Source organism: Orbicella franksi, chromosome 5, assembly GCF_964199315.1.
Source record: "Orbicella franksi chromosome 5, jaOrbFran1.1, whole genome shotgun sequence".
Taxonomy (NCBI): domain Eukaryota; kingdom Metazoa; phylum Cnidaria; class Anthozoa; order Scleractinia; family Merulinidae; genus Orbicella; species Orbicella franksi.
In genome coordinates this window covers 6,972,272-6,989,900 of record NC_138149.1, presented here as the reverse complement: position 1 = coordinate 6,989,900, position 17,629 = coordinate 6,972,272, and the positions used below count along the sequence as shown (strand labels likewise).

Sequence of the window (17,629 nt, the reverse complement as noted above, 5' to 3'; positions counted from 1 at the left end):
ATTTTCACCCTGGCAAAATGTAGTTGAAACCTAATAATTGGGATTGTAACTCAAGAATATCTACAAAACAAGATAGTTCAACAAATACTCAACTGTTTTGAATTTCAAAACTAAACCGAAATAATGAAATGGATTGTTAAAAAAAAGGAAATTTGTTCAGACAGTAGTGCTTTTCCTTTCTAGCCCCTTCGAGGAGGGTGTACAGGGGGAACTCTGATGCCGGGAAGAGCTACTTCGACATTAAATAGTGGCAACGTGAAGTCACCTCCCCCCCCCCCCTCCCACACCCATCCACACCCTGCTTGCAAGGGGATGGAAGAAAAATCTGCTTTCTTAAACGATATTTCAATTTCATTTAGTTTTTTGCATGTAACAATTAATCAATTACTTGAATTCGTTTTTACGTTTGACATTTATCCCAGTTGAGTGTGTGTTTATTTGATCCTTTGGTTTTCTGTGAATATTCTTAGGGAACTACCGAAATTATTTTATTTTTGCTTGTCGCGAATCACCACCATCAAAATCATAGTGGCAAGCTTAATCATATCCTTTATGCTCTTTTTGTCTCTGAAGTTTTTCATCTGAATTGTATCTGTTTCTAGTCCAATGTCTTAGTGCAACCAATTTTCACAAGAGACCTTTAAGCAAGTGGTCGTAAGTACATTGTATGCACGAGGTATGTTGAACGTACCGTTAATATGGTCACCAACAGGCCATGCATGAAAATTTGGCCGTAATAACAGGGTGACCGTGTTAACGGAGTAGGATCAGACCTCATGACTCGTCTAAATTGAGTGACGTCTTAACAGATATACCGCACATGATCACAATTGCACTTCTAAGAAACTGCATCGGGAAGCATCGGGAATACAGATATGATTAAGATAGATATAAAACTGAAACTTGAATCAGTGGATAAAATTTTAATAATGGAAAGATGAATATAACTGGTTCGAGTGGCCGTATAAACGGGGTAAAATTGTAAAGGATTATACACGTTGGAATTTCAAAATGTGGCCGTTGGTCGTATTAACGGGGTGGCCTCATTAACGGGGTTTTCTTATAGAAAAAATGTATGGGCGTTTCGCCGGGACAAAAAAACAGTAGCCGTAATAACGAGGTGACCATAGGGCGGGTTTCCACTGTAATAGAGGAACGAAATGAGCAAGACGGTGTTCCAACCTGCCAGGATACAAACGACAACAATGAACCCAAGACGCGAAAGATTTCCGAAGGCAAACCTGTCATTACAACGATTATTGTTTATTCCAGTTGTCTGTCCGTTGTGACCCTTTCGTCGGCCGGATAGCAGGAAAGTTTTGTCATAACCTAATTTCGTAATTGTTTACATTCTGCAGCACCAAATAGACACCACCCCCGACGACTTTCCTCGACCATCTCTTTTGTACGCTAATATCTGAAGAAAATCTGAGCCGCCACCCGCACTGCTGGCCGAATATTTTTGATCCCAAAGAACGGTTTATGTTTTAAAAACCAATGAGAAACTATTAAGAAAGACCGACATTGCGAACTCCTGTCGTCTGACCTTTGAATATGTGATGCGTCACCCCTTCCGAAAACAAGAACTGAAGCCGGCTGGAGCTTTATTTGACCCCTATACGATACCACTTAAAACGAAATAGTCAGTATTTCCAGGCGCTGTTCAATCCTGTTCAGGAAAGGAGCCAGCGCTAGTAGACCGGATTGGAGACTCCTTCGGTAATCGAGCCTAAAAATGGAGATAAATGTGTTTTTTAATTACTAACTCTGCGAATGCATCCGAAAACATACTTTGACAGCTAAAAATAGTGGAGTTTGTCCCGAACACTCTGAGTGAGACCAAAAACTTTGATTTATAGCCCTAAGCGAGACGACGAGCATGCCAGCGGCCTTTTTATATGGGAGTACCCCCCGGGTTTTCAACATTGTGTTGACATAAGGCTTTCACAGTCGCTTGCACCGTGTCAAGTTGGTTATATTCGAGAGGAAGAAAGTGAAAAGATTTTTTGATTGTAAGAAAAAGACTTATGATTCTTTCATGGCAATTCGATTGTTAGGGAAATTCTTCATGTTTTTTTTTTCCTCCAGGATTTTGCAGCGGATTAAAATGGTGCGTTTGGATGAGCAAATTGGGGCAGGCCCGTCTCGAGCCGTTTCCTGCCTTTACTGAAAGGAAAAAATAGACCCAGTCATTGAGGGCTAATTAAGTCCAGTTTATGAGAGAACAAATGTTCTTTCAAAATTCTTTAAAATAGCGTTCTAACAAGGGCTAAACTTGCTTTCGCATAATGAATAATGGTCCCGTCGCTTCAAGCGATCAACACAATAATGACAAAACAACGAGGACTGTAATTTGCAGCCGAACAGAAAGATGGCTGGGAGTGCAAAAACATAAAACTTCTTTTGCAAGCCAAAACATAGAAAATGACTTCACCACATTTCCCGTCATTTCGTTTCAGAATATCTCAAGAAAGTCTTTGGGCCTGTCCACGTATGTGAGAATCATCCTAGAACGAACTGGGTACCATGTCTAAAACTAACTAGAGATGGATTACCTTGGGCTTTCTATATATATGAGGGATTCACTCTCTTACCTTGATCTTCTACCGGTTTGTGGTGGTTGACTGTACTTAAAACACCCGCGTGTAGCTATACAGTAACCTTAATCAAAGAGCTCTTTGAACCAACTTCTAAATGCAGGGACTAAATAAAATCATGGGTAGTCTGATCTACATTGAATTTTGCCTCTAGCTTTCATAAACTTTGAGTAGTTGACTCTTCTTCCCTATGACATCATTTTTGACACTGCGGGCCTGGGGGGCATTTATTTAAAGAATACTTCTTTAAAAAATGAATTAATATTATACCTTCGAATGTCGCAACTGTGTAAATCAGTTCAGTGCGTCTATCGGTCTAAAAGCTTGCTCAGGCTTAACATGCTTAGCCAGTGCGGTTCGTGTTCTCGAAAATACGTAGAATTTAGTCATTTCACGTTGTTGTTTTGCAGAGGACGACATAAAAATGTACCAAGATTCAAAACGCACGTGCACAGCCATTGTTCTGCTAGTTAAACCTTTTGTTTGGTGACACTCTCATCGCCGTCGCCGTCGTGGTTTGCTAAAAACTCCCTAATGTCGGCTAGTACAAACCAGTTGCGCTAAACGAATTAAATTTCTCCTGCTTGCCATACTATAAACATCTTATTAAGGTGGCCGAACACAGTTTTCGCGCGCGCTTTTGCTGATGCAATTCAGCGCGCGCACAAGGATTGCAAAAAAAAATGCCATCAATGCCATCAATAGAGCGATCATGTTATTTACTCAACACCCGCAGCATCTGTGCAATTTTCTCTATAACTGAACGCAGTGTATTGATGACTTTAGTTTTTTATCACAAAGATAAGTGTTAAGTGTTTTATAAATTTCATATTTTTAGTTCTATTAATTAACATTAATCTTTGAGGTCCTTTTCGAAAACCACATGTACGTGAAAAAGATTCCTCAACAAAGATTATTATTATTAAGGTAACGATGCAAAGAACCCAGCAATTCTCAGTTTTTTCTTTCTTACCGAAAGAACCTAGTTAAATGCAGTGCATGCGTAGTAAGTTAAAAAATATCAATTCAATGAAAATTTGAACTCTCGGAAATACGCCAATTTCTCGAGAACCACTCATTAAAATTTCACGAAATTTGGCACGAAAGTGCTTTAGGAAATAAGTAACTGGAGTATTGAAAATAATTGAACTTTAACAAAGGAAATTCAAGATATTCCGGTGAACCTTCAACAAAGGATAATTAAAGATCGCTCTGTTAAATCATGAGCAAATTGGTGTTAACTTGTGAGAATCGTTACAAGCTTGTTGCATGCAAATTATAACGAAAATCTAGTGATTAGATTTTCTACAAATAAACAAAACCGATTTTAAAGGCCTGTTTTTTTTTATTCATGTTGCCATGGCAACGGCACATACGTCGGCTTAACCATCAAAAACAAAAAGTTTGTGTTGTTAATTTCCTTGCTGCCATTTTTGGTGAATGTGAGATCAAGGGTTTAGAGAAAAAGGTAAATGAAACACAGGTATCAAAAACGGTGTTCAGCCACCTTAACCGAGCTTAGTCGGTCTGTATGAAGAATCTTGGTCGCTCGTGTGTAAAAACCTCACTGTGTTCGGTCTGTACTCACGACCTCGGTCAAGATTCTCCCATACAGACTTCGTGCTCGGTTTATAAGAGCAAAGTAATAACTTTGGGGAGAGTTTTTAGACCTGCTCCAGCAAACGTTTTCATGGTTTTCAAATAGAGTATGAAAACTCTGTAATTACGACCTTTTACTAGTACGATTTGGTTTGGCTCAGCTCCTTCCATTTACATAAATAATAAAGTTAAAGAGCCTTATTTTAACACTAATGCATTTTTAGTGTGCTATCTTTAAAACGGGGAACGGGGAATGGGAGAATCGGGGAATGGGAGAATCGGGGAATGGGAACGGGGAACGGGAACGGGGAACGGGAACGGGGAACGGGAAACGGTAAACGGGGAACGGGAAACGGGGAATCTTTAAACTGGGGAATCTTTAAAAGCGGGAATCTTTAAACTGGGGAATCTTTAAAAGCGGGAATCTTTAAAACGGGGAATCTTTAAAAGTGGGAATCTTTAAAAGTGGGAATCTTTAAAATGGGGAATCTTTAAAAGCGGGAATCTTTAAAATGGGGAATCTTTTTTAAGCGGGAATCTTTAAAAGCAGGTGATTTCTTGTCAACCACTGTTTCGACTTTCCGTCCTTGTTCCTGGTTTTTGTGATGAAAACGGCTCCAAACATCCCTTCCCCTATCACATCTTGTTCGCCGAGATCATTCCACTTAAACTGTGGAAGACCTTCGAAGCGACCGATTCTTTCTTCTTTAAAGTGAATGCAATGGGCACTTTGAAATTGTCTTTGCATGACTGCATGGCGTAGAAAGAGGTATCATTAAGCACACAATGACGGATTATACGCGAAATTCGCCGCCACATCGTTCGGGCATCGAGCATCGAATTACTCTATTGCTGGTTTTCAGTGTCACGCCGTTCAAAATAAATCACAATAACAAAATCAAAAAAGTTCAAATGATAAAGTCCAGAATCTTGAAGAGAAAGAAGGTAAATATGCAAAGACTTTCGCCAAGATTCAGGTCACAGCAATGTTTCTTACGCAAGATATGCGGAGAAATTTTGTACCCAAATTTATAGAGATTTTGATGGAGACGCCATGCTGGCGCCCATCCGGATGGCGGCCGGAAACCAACAGAAACATCTGTCACTGCGTTTTGCTACAAAAGCGTGAATTTATCTCTTCAGGAACTCAAAAACATTTTAAAAGTAATACTTTTTCTAATACATGAACTGTTCAGATAGCCAAATTCCGCGAAATAAGTCACTCTTTTAACCAACATGACAGCTTTATTGCCCGTCATGTAAATGCCGCGTCACGAAAAAGCTTAGAAATTCAAGCGTAGTCTATTACAAAACCAAGAACCCACTTGGAGCGAAAATTTGTATGAATATTAGTTTCCAGCTGCTCTTATACATCATGAAAGTAAAATCTCAGGATGATTAACAGTTTTGTAGTTTGAATTTTAGCGACGTCATGTGAACCAGATTTAGGGGACTGTTGATTTATCGATTAAATAACCAAAAACGTGTTTTCCCTGCCATATATTTGTCGTTAAGTCGTAAGTCCTTCCATTAGCACATGATAAGGCTACGACAAATATTCATCGCTGTGAAACGGAGTTAAGATAAATCCAGGCGGTTCGATTCTTTGGTCGGCGGTCTAGCGGATCTCATGCCCAAAGAGTGAGAATCGAGATTTCAACCGCTCTACTATCCCGTTAAACCGATGTGCTTTAATAGCGTGCAATATAATAACAATGAATAAATACCACAACTGTCTCTGTACCTGTTGAGTTGATACATGTGACAGAATAAATAGCTTCCGGTGGGAAACTGAGAGATTCTCGTTCACTTCTAAGTAAAGATTAACGCTATTAACTATTCCCCGTTTTAAAGATTCCCCGTTTTAAAGATTCCCGCTTTTAAAGATTCCTCGTTTTAAAGATTCCCGCTTTTAAAGATTCCCCATTTTAAAGATTCTCGCTTTTAAAGATTCCCCATTTTAATGATTCCCGCTTTTAAAAATTCCCGCTTTTAAAGATTCCCGCTTTTAAAGATTCCCCGTTTTAAAGATTCCCGCTTTTAAAGATTCCCCATTTTAAAGATTCCCGCTTTTAAAGATTCCTCATTTTAAAGATTCCCCGTTCCCCGTTCCCCGTTCCTCATTTCCCATTCCCATTCCCATTCTCCAATTCCCCGTTCCTCGTTTTAAAGATAGCCTTTTCAGTGTTTGAAAACGCACACTCTCTTAACAGGTGCCCTCTGTAATTTTCAACTATGGCCATTTGGACCAGAAAAAATCAAATTCCTCAAACTTTCTCAGATGAATGGTCTAGATAAGTGATTCACAAAAATATAACTTTCAGTTCAATTCGATTCGTAATTTAGCGCTGGGGCCACCATCTTGGTTTTGCCCCTCTGAGAGGGCTTTCAGCGGCCATTTTAGGGCACATTTTTAACAATTTGCCATACAAAGAAAACGATCTAACTCCGGGTAAAAACCCTTTATTCGAGACAAGCAAATGTTTCTTGTTACATTGAGAGGCTGTTTTGGCAATTTGATCATCACCTGATTTTTCTACAGAATTTTAAGTTTCTCCCTTTTCGGACTACTCATGAAGCGCCATAAAAAAGGCGAAGTTTAAAGGAAAATATCGCCAAAAGTACATCACTTGAGATCCCAAAATTACCCTCCACTTAAAGAGCAATGTCTCACCTATGAAAACATGCAATAAAATTTTGGGGCAGTTAAAACTGTAAAATGTTAGAAGAAGAAGTTTAAGCTGTGTTTTTGTCAACAAAGACCACTGTCCTAATTAGCATAATAACGTGAAAATAACGATGCACAGAGGAAATAATGATATATTCCACTTATCTCGCGACATGTCGACAACTGGATGTTCCACGATGCCTCATGTTATATTTCCAGTATGTTTCAGCCACATTTTCGGTGATTAGTGTACGAAATCACTCTCAGACATCGCCACGGTTAAGCAGATTTCAACTCTCCGAAGCCCGCTTCATAACATCTATCAATATTATTTGTCTTTCGCCTCATAAGCCGCCGTTTACAAGAAGTTTAACAATTTGCTGAGATCCTAACTGACCCAGAAGTCTGTTAGCAGCCTTTAAAATCTTCCTTTTAATCGACGATTCTCATCGAGAACTCGTTTAAGCTCAGTTCTGTTTTGATCTGTTATGCACCCGCCATTATTCCACAGATTGCGTTACATTTGACAAATGCGCATTCCAACGGGTAGGGGTAGGGTGGGTAGGAAGTAAAAATGTAACCGACATTAAAGCCATTTTACGCATTTCTGTGACTAAACTAGTTACTGGCTTTCCCAGAATGATTTGAACATGAGCTTCTGCTTGCAGGCATTTTCTAGGTTATTTTTGCAGGGTAGGGTGGGGGGGGGGGGGGGGTCGTGTATTAAAAAAAAAAAAATAGAAAAAAAAAAAAAGAAAACGATAGACAGTATCAAGTCAAAAGATTATGATCTGTGTATCTTGATCAGCTTTATCAGTTCATCAGTGAGGCTCTATTAGGGGTTTTCAGGAGACTGGATATTTGGGTTAAAAATTAACAGGATGCAAGAAATTTAGGGGAAAAATTAATGCGGTAGAGCATGTTTAGATCAGATAAAGCGGGACAGTTGTGTCTTTCGCTGCCGGAAGTGCCATCAAATTTTGCAAAAGACAACAGGCTGACGAATAGTGCGCAGGAAGTAATGATAAGCGACGTTTTATTGAAACTTCTTACATTTTCTTAGCCGTGTCACTTTTCCATCAGAAAAGAAAATGTTCAGAAAATTACTGAAGGACAGTTAAGGACGGTACCTTCTTTTTTAGGCATGGTTTAAACGCCAGGCGCGCGCTTGGGTTGGAACTAGTGACGTAATTAACTACCCTACCAAGCGTGCGACTTAAAAAAAAATTCTGTTGTGGCCGAAACAAATTTCGCACTAAAACTACGAGCCTGTACTAAAACCGGGATTACCAGAAAAGCAGCATATCGCTAAGCACTAACTGTGAGCGGCTTCCAGCTGAGAAACTACCTTTTATCGTATCCGTAGAAAAAATCATACTGAAATTCAACTGTAGATGGCATAATGCGCGCGCAAAACAACTGCGAGAGACGTCAATGTTTAACTTACTTGGAAAGTAACAGGAAAAAAAGTAACGGACACCGACAAAGTTTTCGAAAGGATGAAACAACTCATTTAACTTTTAACAAAGGGGTGATTACAGCTACATTTTATGGTATGAATTGGAAGTGGCAAGCCTATTCGACAATGCATTAGTTTTTGGCTGCGAGGAAAAGTTATGTAGACTGTATTTTGGCTAAGCCAGAGGAGTGCTGTTGCGACGATTCTGTTATTAAATACATATCAAAAGTGGTTTAATGTTACCACGTAGTTTAAAGATGTTTTTTAATATGTTTAGTTTTCTGCATGTAAAGGCGAACCTTAGGAGAATCTGTGAAGAAATATCTTTACTTTTTTTTTCAGAAAAATGCTGCCGTCAGCAGTAGCTAATTATCTCGGAAAAATTAATAACTACCCCCAGTTTTCTTTGTGGATTCTAATAACCCTGGCTAAGATCTACTTTTTCACGTTTTCTTAATCTGGCGGAAACACGTTTGCATTTTGTAGGCACCATTCGTTATGAGCCTGAGGCACCCCACAGCCGCTAATGTCGTTCAGTTCTGTGATGGAGCACAGCTGCATGTCTGCACAAGACTAGTTTTCAACCCTATGCAGGGCGCTTTAAAATACCCGCATCTATCAAGCGAAGCACCAATGTTGACGCTTAGCTTTTTAAAGACATTGTAGATGCGTTTAAGGCACACAAGTTGAATGAGTCATAAGCAATTGGATGAGTTAATTGACACTTGTCAAAAATATCTGCAGCTTGATTCTCAGCGGTTGTTGTGTCTTCTTGGAGGACCTTCTCCTGTCTGTTTCTAAGCTTTGAAGCCATTCTCGAGAGGAAGGATTAAACGTGGCAAGGAGTCAGGAACTCATAACAGGTGAACCGCCTAATTCTGGCCTCATCTTTTGAGCGCCTCATCTTTTGTGCTACAGTAATTGCTTCGACTTTTATGGCCGTTTCCTGACCCGGGAAAAACTTTTCTTGCGCACTGCTTGTCAGTCTGTTGCCTTTCTCACCATTTGATGGCATTTCGGGCAGCGAAAGACACAAGTATAATGCTGAACAAAAAAAACAGAAGTAAGAGGCTTTTTATTGGAGTTCTATTCGTATTCTATTTGTAATAAATGAAAATTCTCGTCAAAAACTAATGGCTGTCAATGAGATTAGGATAGTTGTTTACAAATATAGTGTGAAATGTTGTGCCTCGATCTCTTTGCAGATACAAAGGTTGCCATGTAAGAAATTCGTGTTAAACGGTACAGAATTCGGGACACATTTCATTCTCTGTTTATTTCTCCAGCCCCGTCTTTATCTATCTATTCAGTGTAACAACTGTGGGCTTCGAAATTACTAACAAGGAGCTGCGTTACCTAACCTTAAAACCCCTAAAATCTGATACAAAACTTTCATATTCCACCGTGATATAAGTACTAAGAGTCCAGAATAAATGCTTATAGCAGTTGACATACATTTATTTTATCCTAAATAACTGACCATTGTTGAGGCCCCATAGTGGGAGAGGGGGAGAGGGGGGGGGGGGGAGGTGCCGGTGTATCCCTTATCCTGTTAATTTTTGTCCTAAATATCTTGTATCCTGTTAAATCCAGCTCAACGATTTCCTACTCAATTAATGTCCTGTTTTATCTGATCTAAACATGCTCTACCCCATTAATATTTCCCCTAAATTTCTTGCATCCTATTAACGTTTTACCCAAATATCCAGTATCCCGAAAACCCCTAATAGGGCCTCACTGATGAACTGATAAAGCTGATCAAGATACACAGATCATAATCTTTTGACCTGATACTGTCTATCGTTTTCTTTTTTCTTTTCTTTTCACAGAAATGCGTAAAATGGCTTTAATGTCGGTTACATTTTTACTTCCTACCCACCCTACCCCTACCCGTTGAATGCGCATTTGTCAAATGTAACGCAATCTGTGGAATCATGGCGGGTGCATAACAGATCAAAACAGAACTGAGCTTAAACGAGTTCTCGATGAGAATCGTCGATTAAAAGGAAGATTTTAAAGGCTGCTAACAGACTTCTGGGTCAGTTAGGATCTCAGCAAATTGTTAAACTTCTTGTAAACGGCGGCTTATGAGGCGAAAGACAAATAATATTGATAGATGTTATGAAGCGGGCTTCGGAGAGTTGAAATCTGCTTAACCGTGGCGATGTCTGAGAGTGATTTCGTACACTAATCACCGAAAATGTGGCTGAAACATACTGGAAATATAATATGAGGCATCGTGGAACATCCAGTTGTCGACATGTCGCGAGATAAGTGGAATATATCATTGTTTTCTCTGTGCATCATTATTTTCACGTTATTATGCTAATTAGGACAGTGGTCTTTGTTGACAAAAACACAGCTTAAACTTCTTCTTCTAACATTTTACAGTTTTAACTGCCCCAAAATTTTATTGTATGTTTTCACAGGTGAGACATTGCTCTTTAAGTGGAGGGTAATTTTGGGATTTCAAGTGATGTACTTTTGGCGATATTTTCCTTTAAACTTCGCCTTTTTTATGGCGCTTCATGAGTAGTCCGAAAGGGGAGAAACTTAAAATTCTGTAGAAAAATCAGGTGATGATCAAATTGCCAAAACAGCCTCTCGATGTAACAAGAAACATTTGCTTGTCTCGAATAAAGGGTTTTTACCCGGAGTTAGATCGTTTTCTTTGTATGGCAAATTGTTAAAAATGTGCCCTAAAATGGCCGCTAAAAGCCCTCTCAGAGGGGCAAAACCAAGATGGTGGCCCCAGCGCTAAATTACGAATCGAATTGAACTGAAAGTTATCTTTTTGTGAATCACTTATCTAGACCATTCATCTGAGAAAATTTGAGGAATTTGATTTTTTCTGGTCCAAATGGCCATAGTTGAAAATCACAGAGGGCACCTCTTAAGAGTTTTCGCCTAACGCCTACACTAATGTGATTAAAACTACATGAAGTTAAAACGTTGCTCAGAGCCGGAAAAACTTTTGAATACGGAACCCTATCGGATTAGAGTGGAGACTGACGCCGTTGACATCACATACACATGCATAAGTTACGGTTGTGCCATTTACTCAAAATGTACACTTAAATTTGGTACCACAACCCATCGTTTTGAAAACCCACTAGTGTGGGTAGGCTTAAGCTGTTTTTTTTTTTTTTTTAATTTTTCACGGCAAAAAAAATAAATTAAGATTTTCAAACAAACAGACGAAGGTAAGTCATCATGTACCACAAAATAAATGTCCGTGTGCGTAAGATTTGTTAGTGGTTGTACAACCAGTTATAACTGGCAAAGAATTCCTAGACGTCAGTAGGGCCTTTAGAATTTCTCCAAAAAGAAATTACCTTTTCTGGTATCACATAGGATTTGCTTGAAAGGTTTTCTTCTTACGACTGTTACGATTGTATAAGTAATATATAAAACACAAAAGGCCATGTTTGACCACATTTCCAAACGCCTACAAGAGCATTGAAAATGTGGATGGAGCCTAAGTTAGCCGTTTTGTTTCATTTTTCAGACGGAAACGCAGACCTTGAGAGGTTCCAGAGAGACAACGAACGTGAGTGTTAACGATTCCACATAATAAATGCCCCTGCTGCCTAAGATTTCCACTTTGTATCACACCAATCATATGTAGACCCCCATAAATACCCTCTTAACAAAATTGCCAACATGTGTTTAGATTGAACACTACTAGCTAACTGGTTTGTTTTCTTGCAAAAATTATCACGGGAATACGTAAGCTCCCAGACTATTTATTAGATGGACCCCAAGCCGCTGGCGGCAAGGGCCGTTCCATGCTGTGAGTTGGAATTTTTTCCTAGGAAGGGCTTTAAAGGTCTTGTGATTCGCTTATTACGGGTCATCTTTGATCAGCCACTTGAAGCAGGGGATGAGAGATGTGGGTTTGAAAACTTCAGGAAGGTTATGTTCAATGGCCGGAGAGGGAAAGGCGATTAAGGTGTAATGCGGGAAGAGAGGCGTTAATGGGATGAAAACCCTGGGGGATGAAATACTGTAAGAACCTATCTTTGCATGATTTTCATAGGTAAGCTGTCATAATCAAGGGATGTAGAATTTCAATTTGAAAGACGCTATACAAGCTTGAGGGCCTCCACATTTAGTTGTCCACAAGTACTCGCTATCGACAGCTAAACGAATTTTCGAGCGTTACGTGTGGATTTAGAAAAAACAATTCTGTGAAAACGGTAGTGACGGCGCTGAGGCTTTGATGCGTTTTTGGACGAAAACGCGTCATCGAAAATGCATCCTTTCGAAAATGCATACATGATGTGGATGGGGCTCAAGTTAGCCGTTTTGTTTCATTTTTCAGAGCTGAAGAGAGAACTTGAGAGGTCCCAGAAAACAACGAACGTGAGTGTTAACGATTCCACATAATAAATGCCCCTGCTGCCTAAGATTTCCACTTTGTATCACACCAATCATATGTAGACCCCCATAAATACCCTCTTAACAAAATTGCCAACATGTGTTTAGATTTCTTATGGTCAACTGAACACTACTAGCTAACTGGTTTGTTTTCTTTCAAAAATTATCACGGGAATACGTAAGATCCCAGACTATTTATTAGATTGACGCCAAGCCGCTGGCGGGAGGGGCCGTTCCATGCTCTGAGTTACAATTTTTTTCCTAGGTAGGGCTTCAAAGTTCTTGTGATTCGTTTATTATGGGTCATCTTTAATAAGCCACTTGAAGCAGGTGATAACAAATGTGGGTTTGAAAACTTGAGAAAGGTTGTCTTCAACGGCCGGAGAGGGAATGGCGATTAAGGCGTAATGCATGAAGAGAGGGGTTGATTGGATGAAAAGCCTGGGGGATGAAATACTTCAAGAAGCTATCTTTGCATCATTTTTATAGGCAAGCTGTCATAATTAAGGGAAATAGAATTTCAATTTGAAAGACGCTATACAAGTTTGAGGGCCTCCACATTTAGTTGTCCACAACTACTTGCTATCGACAGCTAAACGAATTTTCGAGCGTTACGTGTGGATTTTGGAAAAAAAAAAACTCTGTGAAAACGGAAGTGAGGGCGTTGAGGCTTTGATCCGTTTTTGGACGAAAAAGCGCCATTGAAAATGTACCCTTTCGAAAATGCATACATGATGTGGATGGGGCCTAAGTTAGCCGTTTTGTTTCATTTTTCAGAGCTGAAGGGAGAACTTGAGAGGTCCCAGAAAAACAACGAATGTGAGTGTTAACGATTTTACATAATAAATGCCCCTGCTGCCTAAGATTTCCACTTTTTATCACGCCAGTCATATGTAGACCCCCATAAATACCTTCTTAACAAAATTGCCAACATGTGTTTACATTCCTTATGGTCAACTGAACACCACTAGCTAACTGGTTTGTTTTCTTCCAAAAATTACCACGGGAATACTCAAGCTCCCAGACTATTTGTTAGATTGACCCCAAGCCGCTGACGGCAAGGGCCGTTCCATGCTGTGAGTTGGAATTTTTTCCTAGAAAGGGCTTCAAAGGTATTGTGATTCGCTAATTACGGGTAATCTTTAATCAGCCTTTTGAAGCAGGTGATGGCAGATGTGGGTTTGAAAACTTCAGAAAGGTTGTCTTCAACGGCCGGAGAGGGAATGGCCGATTAAGGTGTAATGCGGGAAGAGAGGCGTTGATGGGATGAAAAGCCTGGGGGATGAAATACTTCAAGAAGCTATCTTTGCATCATTTTCATAGACAAGCTGTCATAATCAAGGGAGGTAGAATTTCAATTTGAAAGACACTATACAAGCTTTAGGACCTCCACATTTAGCTGTCGACAACAACTTACTATCGACAGCTAAATGTTATCGACAACTGCTAATTGTGTCCGATGGGAGAATTCCACACAGTAGAGTGTTAGTTGCCGAGAGCTAAATCAGGTCAGGAGAGCTTGGGAACTAACGTTTACTATGCATACTCAAAACACAATATGCATGCTGAAATCTGTTTTATGTTTCAGTAGTTGTGGACAACTAAACTAATGATTCCCACACAGGGGAAAAACGGTCAAAGCGTAGTTGTTGACAACTAATTGTTGTCAACATACTTTATTTCTCACAGATTACATTTACAAATTAAATTACTACTTTTTAATGTTTGCACTATAAGTTGGTCAGAACTTTTTATTATTAAAGCTTAAGTATGGGAGTCAAGTAAACGATTCGCTTTCCTAGTTGACCCCTGTTACACCGCAAAATGTAACAACTAACGCAAAATGTGACAACTTTTGACGCAAAATGTAAAATTAACTCGAATTTTAACAACTTTTGACGCATAATGTAACAATTTCTTAAACGCGAATTGTAACAACTTTTTAACGCAAATTGTAACATTTCCTTTAGCGCGAAATGTAACAACGCAAATTGTTATATACCTAGACTTTTACTTAACAAAACGGTCACTGTATTTGTTTGATTCTTGGTCACGTGCCGCTGATCAAATTCAATTGTATCCCGATCGGGATACTATTGCGTAGTTGTTGCCCGCGCGCCGAATACAACAGCACGTAATCACTGCATGGCTAAATTAAAAAATGGCGTGATCTTCAGCACGTGCTCATGTCAGCTTGATTGACGGGGGCGCACCTGAGAACACTGCCTGTTTTCAGTTTCAACCACAGGCAGACCACTCTATGTGTTCGTGGTTAATAGATATGAAACGAACAGAATCTATGAGGGTAATGAATAAAGCTCTGAAAATTGCATATCTAATTGTTACCATCAATTTTTATAATTCCAAATGATTTTGCATTTGTTATTGGGGTTATAAAAGCGTATTTACTTTTTCATGAACTTCGAAACATTTGTAATTAAGTTAAGACTTATTCATTCAGCAGGATTGACGGTTGTGAATAAATAAGTTGTGCCGTCTTCGTTTGTTTGTTTTTGCTATATGATTGTTTGAGGGAAAGTCCTAATGTTTCCCCCGACTTCGTCTCGGGAAACATCAGGACTCTCGGGGAAAAAAAAAACTGTTTCCTTCAGGACCATACAGTAAGTGTATAATGTAACAACCCTTTCGATAAATTATCACTGGTAGAGCTCAAACTACATTTCTCTTTAATGTGTGCGGGTGGCTAAACTCGGTCACAACAACCTTCAGGAGGGGGACATGGGGATTTGCGGTGTTGCGGTGTTGATGTTTTTTCAATGCGGTCATGTGGTAAATAAAATCTCAACTTGCGGTGTTGCTGTGATCTCAAACCCACGGTGTGCGATGTTTGTGTTTTTCACGCCGCGGTGTTCGGTGAAATGAAATTGTTTGCGGTGCTGGGGTTTTTTGATTTACCTTTCTCAAACCTAAATCACGCCGGGCCAGCACGCGTCACAAAGCTGCATTGCAATGTTTTCAAAAATGGTGGCGGAATTCGGAATTTTCGCGAGAAGACTGGGGATGAGATAGGTTTGATATGAATAGAGGTTCCTTGTGCCTTCTGGGAAAACTGTGGAGCTTCATTCACAAAAGAATATGGTAGGTTGTTCCTTCAGCTTTCAGAAGATACCAAACATGCCATGGCTTTGCCATCGAAGGATGGACTTTCTACGAGTGACTTTCTTGGTGTAATGGCGTAGATTTGCTCGACATTACAAAGGTAAGTTTTTGGCTCGGAAAGAATTTAACAGTTTTCCAAACAGCAGCATTTAAAATAAATATTTTACATCTTTGAGACATCGTTTTTGTTTTGCTGAATTTTAGCTTATATCTGAATACCCGGGCTAAACGCATAACAGTGTCTTGTATATTGCACTAGGTGAACTGCTAGCATTATGCCACACACTAAGAACAGTCGATTCGATGTTAATGCCTTTATGAAGGCCCGAAAGGAAGCGAGACAGAAAGCAGTGGGACAGTGTAGAAGTTTGAAGGCAGAGCTCGGCACAAACACGAAGAAAATTAATAGACTAAAATCAAAGGTTAGTTAGGTTAGTCACTGAGGACATACATGTAATTATTGAGTTATATTAATTAACTGATCAAACACTGATACATGCTGTTAATAAGCAACAAGATATTATGTGTTGGGTTTTTAAGTACATTAGGTATAAATTAATAGATTACACTTAGTTAGTTATTTAGGTAGCTAGCAGGGGCGGGGGAGAACACTCTGCGACGCCTGGCACTTTTTGTGTATCTGAATCATCCAACAAAAAATGACGTCACATCCGGTAAAAAAGAGCGCTGAACGGCAAAATCAAATTTGAACATGGCATGATCGTTCTCTCAGTAAGTAAAATGGTAATATTTTGCAATCGGCCGGATATTTTTGACGTTTTATTTGGCCACGATATACAAAATTTTGTCTTCTTCCTCGTCATATCAGTTTGTTTGAAGGACAGGGTAATTATTTATTCAAAAACACGCTGTTTTGAAGGCGTGTTTTTTACGAAATGTCGCCATTTCTTCCTCGCTGAATTCCACAGGAGTCATCGTTTGTGTGGAAATAATGAATTCTAGGTAAGTTGCACTCAATTCAAATATCCTATTCTCTTAGGTAGGCATTACACTAAGAAAAATGCACAATGACAGGTTTCTAGACATGGGGGAACCTTATTAACAGAAGCGCCTTTTTTAAAATTTACTGTTGCCAAACACTCGAGAGTACTTGAGTGCTGTTAATCGTATCACTGCAAGAATAGACCCACACACATAACGCGCTTTGCAGAACTTTCTTGCCGATCGACACTAACACAAACTCGTGTGTTTGCTCATGACTCAAACTGATGCCATAAAATATGTTACGATTGGTTAAGAACCTTAAACAAGATATGTTTTCCCTAAGCAATCCCTTAATTGATAAACGCTTCGTTACAGGCAGGCCGTGAACCCCTTAAAAAAAAGCAAGAGGATTAGTTTTAACGGCGATTAAGTAATTTGGACATGTCGTGTTTTTTTCTCATTTATACTCAAATTTATTTTTCCGTTTCAACAGTGTTTGACGTCAGCAGTGCTAAGTTCCAATACCCCCCCCCCCCCCAACTGAGGTCAAGCATGCACCTTTAATTTCTTCAAACCCTCTCATTTGCCCTGTTTGCAGACCAAGTTCCTCATCTATTAATCCCTGTCATATTGGCAACCCATTTTGAAAGGTTACTAAAAAATTGTGCATTATATTTCAGTGTGCTTTCTCTTTGTAATCTTACGTCAAGATATTTTAATCCCTAAGGAAACGAGAGAACACTAGCAATACTGACAATTTTCAGTAATTCATCACTTTCAATATGCCATCTAAACAAATTGTTCGTAAACAGTAGTGAAATTTCATGCCCCTACACCTAGCCATAAAAGGAAGTTTGGGAA

At 39.4% G+C, this 17,629-nt stretch overlaps 1 protein-coding gene across 2 annotated transcripts in view; it reads left to right on the top strand.

Annotated features, from left to right (window-relative positions):
• The window catches only part of LOC145486604 (caspase-3-like), a 58,931-nt gene that overhangs the window by 14,577 nt on the left and 26,725 nt on the right, over positions 1 to 17,629 (top strand). The window contains exons 3-5 of one of the 2 annotated variants that reach the window (XM_081465298.1): positions 11,832 to 11,873; positions 12,648 to 12,669; positions 13,503 to 13,522. In XM_081465298.1, the coding sequence (XP_081321424.1) occupies positions 11,832 to 11,873; positions 12,648 to 12,669; positions 13,503 to 13,522 (84 nt within the window). Of the gene's footprint in view, positions 1 to 11,831; positions 11,874 to 12,647; positions 12,670 to 13,480; positions 13,523 to 17,629 lie in introns of both variants that reach the window. The other variant, XM_081465299.1, reaches the window with a different exon arrangement.